This window comes from Ctenopharyngodon idella, chromosome 20, assembly GCF_019924925.1.
Source record: "Ctenopharyngodon idella isolate HZGC_01 chromosome 20, HZGC01, whole genome shotgun sequence".
Taxonomy (NCBI): domain Eukaryota; kingdom Metazoa; phylum Chordata; class Actinopteri; order Cypriniformes; family Xenocyprididae; genus Ctenopharyngodon; species Ctenopharyngodon idella.
In genome coordinates this window covers 21,904,412-21,915,872 of record NC_067239.1, presented here as the reverse complement: position 1 = coordinate 21,915,872, position 11,461 = coordinate 21,904,412, and the positions used below count along the sequence as shown (strand labels likewise).

General features: G+C 33.7%; 2 protein-coding genes across 3 annotated transcripts in view; one reads left to right on the top strand and one right to left on the bottom strand.

Annotated features, from left to right (window-relative positions):
• Positions 1–1,131: 1,131 nt before the first annotated feature.
• ddx1 (DEAD (Asp-Glu-Ala-Asp) box helicase 1) lies at positions 1,132–8,910 on the bottom strand. Its single transcript, XM_051874426.1, has 26 exons — positions 8,800–8,910; positions 8,646–8,697; positions 8,339–8,402; positions 8,229–8,258; positions 7,968–8,064; positions 7,213–7,260; positions 6,997–7,080; positions 6,820–6,903; positions 6,653–6,729; positions 6,508–6,580; positions 5,800–5,876; positions 5,565–5,679; positions 5,335–5,473; positions 5,181–5,241; positions 4,582–4,680; positions 4,177–4,266; positions 3,898–4,086; positions 3,756–3,807; positions 3,469–3,615; positions 3,292–3,383; positions 3,120–3,192; positions 2,145–2,217; positions 1,995–2,037; positions 1,809–1,904; positions 1,612–1,732; positions 1,132–1,524 (listed from the first exon to the last, which is right to left on the bottom strand). Exons 1-26 carry the CDS (start codon positions 8,813–8,815, stop codon positions 1,394–1,396), a joined length of 2,223 nt encoding a protein of 740 aa, XP_051730386.1. The 5' UTR covers positions 8,816–8,910; the 3' UTR covers positions 1,132–1,393.
• A 157-nt stretch (positions 8,911–9,067) lies between these two features.
• The window catches only part of nbas (NBAS subunit of NRZ tethering complex), a 175,149-nt gene continuing 172,755 nt past the window's right edge, over positions 9,068–11,461 (top strand). For both annotated transcript variants that reach the window (XM_051874425.1, XM_051874424.1), the window contains exons 1-3: positions 9,068–9,217; positions 9,588–9,639; positions 11,084–11,120. In XM_051874425.1, coding sequence (XP_051730385.1) covers positions 9,125–9,217; positions 9,588–9,639; positions 11,084–11,120 — 182 coding nt within the window. In that variant the 5' untranslated portion in view covers positions 9,068–9,124. The remainder of the gene's footprint in view (positions 9,218–9,587; positions 9,640–11,083; positions 11,121–11,461) is intronic.

Here is an 11,461-nt window from a genome sequence, read left to right as displayed (position 1 = left end):
AACATACACACGCGCACACACTCATATATATATATACAGAGCTACTGCAGTTACATAACATGAAAAGAGAAGTAACTTACAGAAAAAAAGATAAATAGAAACGTTTAAATATCTCACTTGCGATAAGTTGGTTCTGGTTCAGGATAGAGGTTGAATATTATAGGTTCCTGTTGAACGGGAACTTGATCAGAGTGTTTGTGCACTGACAGGATCCGTGATGTCCCATCTGTTGTTATGAATCCATAAGTAACCGTATTATATAATCAAATTTAGGGTAGGAATGTAAGTTGAGGTATGTGTGTGGTCTTGTGTGGATTAGTTTAAAATGCAGGGTTGTTTACGAGCACTGCTGTTAGTTTGGGTATAATTACAGAGAGATGTCCTCCTGTGTGTGTGTGTGTGATTTGAGTTTGAACAGAAGTCTGTAATAACACATGGGTACTGGTTTACTGCGAGGACAGTGATGCAATTTTAGATTATTAATGGCATTTAACTTCATTGCCCTCTTTGGACTTTGTTCTACTCTAAATAAAAGTACAGTGCTTATGACATGAACCGTACACTGGACGTCTCAGCAGTACTGAGAGCGTGAACATCTCTACATTAATACAAGTCCGCCACCTAGTGTTAGTATTAGGTACTGGAGCATGGTGAGTACGCGTGACTGAAAGGCTGTTGAAGTGTTATCAGGCATGAAACCCTGTTATATAACCATATACATTTAATATAAACTATGTTTTTTTTTTTTTCCCCGTATTTTTAAATTATGGTCATAGTTAGTTTATGAAAAATTTAATTTTATTCCTGGGCTTGTCATTAGGGCGAGGATCCTCTTGGAATTGCTGTTTATTTTTCATTTGAAACTTAAGTTTAAGATGTGCTTATTGTGATTAATTATTTAGCTCTATTTTTATTAAAAATAATAATTAAAATATTTCATTTTTAGATATTTTTAGTAAAAATAAATAAATAAATAAATAAAATTATTCAGAACATTTTCCATCAACTTCCTCTTTGCATTTGATGTAGGATAGTAGACTAAATTTAAATCTCACTTGAGTTTTCTCAAATACTGAAAAGATAAGCTCTGCTTACATGTTGTGAAGACAATAACTGAAGAAAACAGAAACATCATGCTCTTTGAATTTATTTCAGGTTGACCACTTGCTTAACTTAAATGCTTTGGCAAAACAAAACCAGTTTTTACATTTCTTCAATATTTAAAATATTAAAGAAAATACTGCAAATCAATAATAACAAGCAAATTTCTTTTATGTTCGAACTACATGAACCAGAAATTAAATACATTTATTATGTAAAGTTAGTGACAAATATTCTTGTCCTTTAGAGTCTTCATTTGTGATCATTTTAGTATGGCACATGCGAGTTTGTTCTAGAATGCTTTAAAGAGCTGGTTGGGTAGATAGCCGAGATGAAGGAAGGAAGTTTGTGCCTCTCTCTCCAGGTTGGCCAGTTCCTGTACGGTTGGGGCCAATATATCCACATGGCCCGTATAGAGACCACCTGGGGTGTGGTGGGGAAATAGATACGGATATAAGTGACAGATACATAGTGAATGGCCTACAAACAGGACATCTGAAAGACACTCACCCCCCGCAGCCCTGCGCTGCCCGTACGTCACTTTGCCGTCAAATTCGTCAACAGGTACTTTGATGTCAGGTTCACACTGAGTAATGGTACATTTCAGATGTTCCTCAATTTCTGACAACAACTAAAATGGAAGCACAATTAGAATAAGTATAAAATAAGTTTGAATCTTGTTAATGTCATGTAAATGCAGTTCTCACCTCTTTCTCATTGTACCAAATAGTGCATCCTCCGTTCTCTTTGAGTCTGGTGTTATAGCAGCCTTTTCCTCTGCTGGCACAAACGTGGTACCACACCTGTGTGCACCCCCCACACAAACACACAATTAACACACAAACAAATTACATTTCTACATTTCCACCAGTTCTCCTGAATTTCCTACTTACTTTCTCTTTCTCCATAGCAACCAGGGATATAGCCAGACCCATCCTGTAGTGACATCACAAATCTTCTCACACAAACGCTTACTAAATGTAATCAGAAATGAAGACAGATTGCAATCTACATATAATGATACAAAATAAACTGGCCGTCACCTGTCTGCTCTGCCAACTCTTCCAATGCGATGAACGTAGTTCTGCTTCTCATCTGGTAGAGTCACATTTATCACTGCAAAACAGAACAATGCTGCAATGATCTGTTTTTGAATTTATTTCAGATAGGCTTGATTGAATTATTATTATTTTTTTTTAAACAACAGGGTCTATTAATAAATGGCACATATTGTCGGATTTGCACTGTGCGTTTAACACAAAACTATGGAAGATTGTTTCCGCCACAGAATAAAACAATTTAAAAGATAATTGTGACTTTTTATCTGACAATTCTGACTTTTTTTTCTCAGAACTTAACTCACAATTGCCAGTTATAAAGTCCAATTCTGAAGGGAAAAAAAGACTGACTTATTTCTCAGGATTTCTCACAATTGCGACTTTATAACTTGCAATTGCGAGAAAAAAGTCAGAATTGTGAGATAGTTGCAATTACTTTATTTTTTTATTCAGTGGTGGAAACAAGCTTCCATAGGGGAAAAAAAAAAAAAAAAAAAAACTGTTCATGGGTAGCAATTTTTGTTTTTTTGCATAAATTCAGTAATTCAAGCATAGAATTTTAACATTGACAGTTAAACAATTGAAATCATTTTGCAAATCAAACTGGCATAAATATTAATGGTATATTTATCTATTTTATAAATTATTATTACTATTATTATAATTATTATTAATAATAATTAATGATCACTTATTCAATAATAAAACCAAAATAAATTAATTTATTTTTTATTTAATTTATTTAATTCATTTGTTTTATTTTTTATTTATAGTTTTTATTAAATACAGTAAATATTAAATTATTAACATTATTATTAATAGTAAAAATGATGCATATGCCTTTATTTAGTTATTATTGTGGTAAAAAACAGTGATAATTAAAAATCATTCTGCATATTAGTTATAGGAAAGGTAAACATTAAAGTCTGAAAACTGAGAAATTCTGGTCCTCCTCCTCACCATAAGGAACACCATGGATATCGATTCCTCTAGCAGCCACATCTGTGCAAATCAGAAACTTTACTTCCTGTTTCTAAAGTGAGGATGATAAAAAAAAAAGTGACTATAATTAGTAAAGTTATTCAGTTGCACAATTTAATTTATTTTAAATCGGATTCAAATTTTTCTTTACCTTGAATCGCTCCAAGTTATATTTGCGCTCATTTGGTTTTCTGTCACCATGAAGGCAGACACAAGAGAACTGGTGTCCTTTCTTGTCTGGACCTGTGGGAAAAGGCAAATGTTTGCATCCAGACCTGATGGCATATAATGGCTGTTAGATAAAGCTGGAGCTGTGTGCCCGCCTCACCTCCTCCCTGCTTGATGAAGTGCTGCTCCATATTGTCGCAGTCGATCTTTGTCCTGCAGAAGATGATGGCCTGATCCATCTTATGCTCCTTAATGGCTCTGATCGCATACTCTCCCTTCAGAATCTTAATGGCCTCTGACCACATCTCTGATAAAGCCATATAAAATGATTCACTGCAAGACCTTTATATCAGTCAAGGTCCTTTGGAAATGTTCACAATTGATAATACGAGCATGGAAGCATTCAGATATTTCTGGATGATGTTCTTAAAAGCTGGTGATTCGTACCTGGGGTGTTGGCTCCAGGTCGTGTGTCATCCTTGGCATGAACTTCATCAGTCTGGGAAGACAACATCACTGATTAAGACTCTTTTGTACATTTAGGCAAAGGCATAAAGTAGTGAGATGTTTGTTATAGTTAAATATATACCCTGATGTGGCTCTTTCCCAGTCTCTCCCAAAGCCTGTCAGCTTTTGGGTTGACTGGCACCACCACGTGATGGACCGTTTCTGGTACAGAATCTTCTCCTTTCAGATCCACCCATGTGGGGAAATGCATGATCTTCTCTGAGATCTTCTTCACATCGAAGGAGTGCAGCGTGGCAGAACAAACGATCACCTATAAAACACACATGGTTCACTGATGAAGAACTGTATCTGATAACTTTAATGCATATTGATGGAAAACAGACATGAGAGCTTTGATCACCTGTAATCTCTTGCCATCTGAGGTGACCTGAGGGATCTGGTTGTAGACCCTCATAATGAAGTCGGTGTAGCCGGCTGTGAGGAGTCCATCCTGAACACATTTATTCAACCAGAATAAAAGTATTTCTTTTTTGCACTTTCCCATGTTAAAGATAAATTGAACCTATAATCTTGATGATGATAAACATTTATACAGTCTCTTGTTAAAACACCACATACAATTTAAGGTGCATTTTTTGTTTCAGCATTTTTGGCTTGTTTATACAAATTGATGTAAAAGTTGAAATTATTTACAGTGAAATCAACAGCATGTCACGAATGCTGTCAATAGAACTTTTAGTTAAGCCAAAGTATTCCTTCAATGCTAAACTGTACAAAACTGTATAAGCTTAAGTGTTCAACATACACACTCATCCAGCACCAGGAAGCGGACTTGGGATAAATCCAGCTTTCCTGTTGATATGAGATCATCCAGTCTGCCCGGGGTCCCAACCACAATGTCAACCTAAAAGGGCAATGAAGTGATAAAGTATACATAAAAAAAGATGCATAGTATTGTAAACTTTGTTTAATGTTGTAAATGGTTCTAAACTGTATTATGGTTTAATGTTCTGAATTTTATATTATGGTCTAAGACAGGAGTCTTCAACCTTTTACAGTCCAAGACCACTAGATAATTATCAGCATCATTACTCCAGTCTTCACATGTCACATGATCCTTCAGAAATCATTCTAATATACTGATTTGGTACTCAAGAAACATTTCTTATTATTATCAATGTTGAAAACGGTTGCGCTATTTTATTTTATTCATTTTTGTGGAAACAGTAATTTTTACAGGATTCTTTGATGAGTAGAAAGTTTTGAAAGTACAGCATTTATTTGAAACAGAAATCTTTACTAACATTATAATGTCTTTACTGTCACTTTTGTAATGCATCCTTGCATCCTAAATCCTTACTAACCCCAAGCTTTTGAATAGTAGTGTATATTTTGGACACTTACCCCACTTTCTAAAACGGAGAGCTGTTCTTTAGCAGCCACTCCTCCAATTATCAGAAGATCTCTGCAATAACATCACGATGTTCAGTTAACGCCAATCCATCACCAGACTACAAAAATGAAACTCACTGCAGCTCCTCTGTCAATCTAAACTCACCTTAGTTTGGGATTATCAACATATTTCTTGAACTGGTTGACATTATTGAGGGTTTGTTCAGCCAGCTCTTTAGACGGCTCAATGATGAGAGCTCTGGGGGCGTTAGAACTGGATTTAACCTGACTCACTTTAGCACTGCCTGAGGATAAAAACACATGACAGGCAGAATGCAAGGAAACATTAATACAAGCCCTGCAGGCAGGAAGAAATTAATGTGATTTGAAGCTCACCTGTCTGGCTGGATTTGACCACATGACCGTCTGAAGCCTGGTTCAGGGCCACATATCCGTCTTTAGGTTGGTTTTTGAAAGGTTCATCACCAAAGTTGAATTTCAGTTCAGCATTCTGGGTTTGATTGACACAAATACACATTTTAAGAATAGCTGGGGAGTAAGAGAAATGTTATGCAGGAATGAGAAGGTGTTTATTATATGTTAAGAGTAGCTAGTAGTGCATGTCAAATACCTTCAGCACACAGGAAGCAAAGAAGGGCTGATTTTTCAGCTGCGGAGAAATCTCAAAAGCCAAACCCAGATCATTACCTGGGAAAGCCAATGAGGAATCAATTACAGAGGCATTTGAATTAAAGGCTGCAGAGTATACTGGTACTAAAGAAATATTGTGATACAAAATGTTTTGAGTCAGTAAGACTTTTTCTAATGTTTTTGAAAGAAGTCTCATAATCTCTCCAAGGCTTGTAATGTTATGAAATATTATTATAATTTAAAATAACTGTTCTATTTTAATATATTTTAAAATGTTTAAAATTTTTTCCTGTAATGGCAAAGCTGAATTTTCAGCATCATTACTCCAGTCTTCAGTTTGACATCATTCTTCAGAAATCATTCTAATATACTGATTTGGTGCACAAAAACATTTCTTATTATGAGCATTGTTAAAAAAAGTTGTGCTGCTTAATTTTTTTGTGGAAACCATTTTTTCAGGATTCTTTGATTAATATAAAGTTCAAAAGAACAGCTTTTATTTGAAATAGAAATCTTTTGTAACACTATAAATATCTTAACTGTCACTTTTGATCAATTTATTGCATCCTTGCTAAATAAATGCATTAAAAAAATCTTTCAACATGCTGTATGTGTGACAACATGCTCAATGAAATTTAGTTTATTTATTTAATAAAAAATATCTCAAAGGCATAAAAACAAACCTAACCATTTTTGGAGAATGACACATGGCCTTTATCCACATCTATGTAGCATCCGATGGTGTCGTGCATAGTGAATTCCTGGAAAAGGCATAAATCATGTCAAACCTCTAAAACTTGAGTATCAAATCAAAGTCCCTATTTATGCCTTACCTCTCCATAACTATCAAACTGCTTATTGTGAGATTTCTTTCCAGTTCCCCCAAAGCCAAATCCATATTTATCCGTTCCTAAGAGAGAGTAAAAACAAAATAAAAACAATATTATTACTGAAGTTATGGTATAACCAGACCAGTGTATTGAGGTCATACTGAACATACCCAAGTCCAGTGATGCCTGGGCAGTGGACCAGCCCACTCTGCACAGCCCTTGATCGTGACAGGCCACTTCATAATAATACTTCCCTGACACAAAAAAAAAAAAAAAGTGTGAAGAATGAATCTTCCCAGGATTCCCTGGGTCTTTAGACAGAAAACACAAAAAGGATGTTATCTTACCTTTTGTGACTCCTTTGGTTGAACGACAGCCATGCCACTCTTTGAACTCTCTGCTCTGACAGCACAGGCCATCAGCACCAATAGCTGAAGAAAAAAAAAAGTGTAAAATAATAATTTTGTTACAACAAAGTAGTTCAAATAAGCTTGCAGAATCACAATAAAGAGTTCAAGATCAAACCAGGCTAGGCCTTTCACATATAAGTGTTAAAAACGTACCAAATGCTGGGCTTCTGTCATAGGGGTTCATCTGCCATTTATTGAAAACTGGGGTGGACAACAAATCCGAGAACAACAATCAATGAATTGAAATCAAATAATAATCTATCTAATATATGAGAGCAAATGTCAGGAAAGTAGTTTCTGAAATGAAATTTGCTAGCAGTTTCAATACATTTTAGACATTTGAGGTAAACTGGATAATGTTTAATTGTCTTCTGTTGAAAAAAATGTCTTTCTCACAATAAATAAATAAATCAACGAGCATGTGCAATATGTAACACATTCTGTATTATTTGAACCATTATCATTTAAGTATTATTTATATAATATTATAGTATTTATTCATATTTTGAAATAGCTTTTATTTTTACTTTTAAATTTAATTTTATGTGCTTTTATCATTTTATTTCTTTTTTGTACATATTTATATTTTGAGTTTTAGTTTCAGTAATTTTTGTACTTCAACTTAGTTACTAAGGTAACATTTCAACTAATTCTTTCATCTAATATTTATATCTTATTTTTATTAATGATAATTATTTTAATTTCAGTTTAAGCTTTAGTTTTCATTAACAATAACAATATTGTTTTGAACGTACAGTAAAAGCTCCAGTCAGAGACAAAAAAATAATAATAATAAAATGGGGACATATGATCACCCTACAGTAATTCTTACTGATGGTGTGTCAATGTAAACTAAGAGTGGCTGTACGTAAATTAGTTAAATGAGTACATAGAAGTGAGTTTAATACCTGCCCCTCCTGTCTTCACCGCACTGCGTCCCTTCTTCCCCTCCTGCTGGTCTTTAAGGGTCTCATAGACTATTTGGATGACTGGAATACTGAAGGCCTACAAGACCACATTTACATTTCACTGATCCTTTCATTTATTTTTTATCTATATTTAAAACTACATAATATACAATATACTTTTATAACAAAGTGCACAGTCACTAAAAAACCCAACACTGTGGCGGCATCAGCATTTATTTATGTGAATGATTTCACACTTACTCCAGTTTTTCCGCTCCCAGTCTCAGCGGCCTGTGAACAAAACAAACAGTGATCATAAAATGGTGATCATACACACATAGACACTGCACTGGATATGATGGTGATCTCACCATGAGCACGTCTCCTCCACCCAGAATCAGAGGGATGGATTCAGCCTGAATGTCTGTTGGCAACCTGAAAGAGAAAATTAAATCAATTCCTACTTTAATTATGCATGGATTACTAACTTATTAATACACCACCTATAGAGGTGTGTAGGACAGGGGTTTTCAAAGTGGGGTCCGCAAAGGAGTCCTTGGGAATGTTTAGAGAAAAACAGTGTAAACATAAAAATAAAATAATATTTTATTTACAATTAAATAATAAAAAAAAAAAAATATTGAAAACCCCTGAACAAGGAGACGCTGTCTAACTCACAGCCAGTCCATTTCTTCCACCGCCTGTGCAATTTCAGGCATTACTCCCATTTCTGTAAGGCAAAACAAACAGATATACAGATCGCTAAGAGTTTAACCACACTCAATTTATTACTAAATATAGTTTTACTAAAATGTTGACAGGTAAATCTCACCGCCGAACGCTGCCATGGTGTCAAACTCCTGCGTAGCTTTCCACCGACCGGATGTAACGTGTGCTGGTTTGACAGGGTGCTAGTAGAAAAAACGGTCCGTGCGGATTGAACTTCCTAGCTTCAGTTCCGCTGATCTTGTTTTTATTAACATAAAATATATAAAGTTAATTTTAAAATGTATACAATTAAATATTTTAGTTACATATACGTTTAGAAAACAACTTATAGATAATCAGACGAAAATTTTAAAAGATAATCATTCTCTTTATATGTACCTCGCAGGCCGCCGTAGTATGACGTGAGCACAGTCCAGTTCATTGAAAACATGGCAGGTGATATTATTCTGGAAGACGAAGAGGAGAATATTTTATATGATTTACTTGTTAACACAGAATGGCCATCCGAAACGGACACGCAGGTTTGTCGAAATATACCCACTTTCTTTGAATAAATGATTTTTCTTATCCGATACTGAAATATATACGCGTATTCAATCAGATCAGTTATGCGCAAGTTGTTTTGAGCCACGTATCCAAGTTCATCATCCAGGGTTTATATTCAGTAAAAATGATTATGTAATAATTATAATCATGATGATTTAAAGCTCTTCATATATTATTTTTTTTCTGTATATTGTCACGTATAATCTCCAGCCTGCTTGTTTTAGGAGAAGGTGCAAGTTGACATGCTTAAATTGTTAATTTAACAGGCGAATGACAGTTGATACAAACAGTGCTGTAGACACATGATACTGTGAAATCATGCTGTTTGTGTTTGATTTGTTTCAGCTGCGTGGATTGAAGGAACACAACTCTTCACTCGTTGCAAAGGCAGTAACAGGTATGAACAGCAAGGATAAGATGCAGAACATGTTTGCAAGATGTTATCAGTCAAATATAGTCATAAATATTGAACATGTCTTAAAAGTTAGGTAAAATGTGACTAGACAGCATATATTCTTTAAACACAGCCATCATTCCACACAGCCAGCAGCTTTATAGAGAACAGTGTTTCAATTTGAATGTTTATTTGGCAGACATTTACACAATATAAAATAAACTCCTTTGGAATAATACAATACCTGATCCTAATCACATCTTATTTAGTGATTTTAAATTTTGGAGTCCAAACCAAGTTGCTTAAACATTTTAAGTCAGATTTATTTTCATTTGTTTTTACACATGATAAATTGATCAACATTACTTATGCACTTAATTTTGGAATAAAACAACTTTCGGTAATACTTAACAATAAGGTTTCATTGAGTAACATTAGTTAAAGGGATAGTTCACCCAAAAATGAAAATTCTGTCATCATTTACTCACCCTCAAGTTGTCCAAACCTGTATGAATTTCTTTGTTCTGCTGAACACAAAGGAAGATATTTTGAAGAAAGTTTGTAACCAGGCTGCTTTGGGGCACCATTGACTTCCATAGTAGGAAAAAAAATACTATGGAAGTCAATGGTGCCCCAGAATTGTTCAGTTTCCCACATTCTTCAAAATATCTTCCTTTATGTTCAACAGAACAAATAAATTTATACAGGTTTGGAACAACCTGAGGGTGAGTAAATGATGATAGAAGTTTCATTTTTGGGTGAACTATCCCTTTAACTACCTAAGTTAATGAACTAACTATGGAAAACACTTCTAAAGCCTTTATTAATTTATATTAGTAAATGTTAATTTCATAATGTACTAATACATTATTAAAATCAAAAGTCGTATATGTCAACATTAATTAATGCACTGTGAACAAACCCGAACAACTGTATTTTTTTATTAACCAACGTTAACAAATGAGACCTTATTGTAAAGTGTTTCAACTTTCTATTCAAATAATGCTTTTTGCAGTTTTTAGATGATTTTCTCATTATTTTTAGTATTATTTATATCATAATTTGTATTAATTGTATTAACTAATTTTGAATGAGCTTTTTATATTATATTTTTATTTTAAATTTTCATTTAAATTTTTTTCCTTTTATATTTTTGTAATTTGCTTTTCATTTATATTAGTTTTTAATATTTCTATATAGCTTTAGTACTTCAACTTATTTCAGTTAGTTGCCAATGCAACATTTCTAGTTTTAGTTAATTTTTAAAGTTTTTCTTAATATTCATATTTTTAGCTTTATTTTAATTACCGAAATTAGTTTTTGTACTGATTATATTTTCAAGGTCTGTATAAGCTGCTTTGCATTACTCCAACAATTGCATTACTGCCATAACATGGCAGTCAGATTATAAAATGATAGTCCAAAATCTAAATATTGTGTCTTACAGGACCCTTCAGGTTTATTCTGCACTACCTTTGGTACAGGTGAGATATTGTCTCCGCTTGTTGTGTTTACAGTGAAGTATACATGTACAGTAGCTATATATTTAGAATTGGTAATAGATAGTAAGTCTCCCATCTTAAAATATTAAGAAATGAAGATATAATATCATATACACTACCATTCAAAAGTTTGGGGTCGATAAGATCTTATGCTCACCAAGGCTGCATTTATTTGGTCAAAAATACAGTAGTATTACAATATTTAAAATAACTGTTTTCTGTTTTAATATTTTTTAAAAATGTAAATTATTGCCGTGATGGAAAAGCTGAATTTTCTACAGTCTTCAGTGCCACGTGATCCTTCATAAATCATTCTAATATGC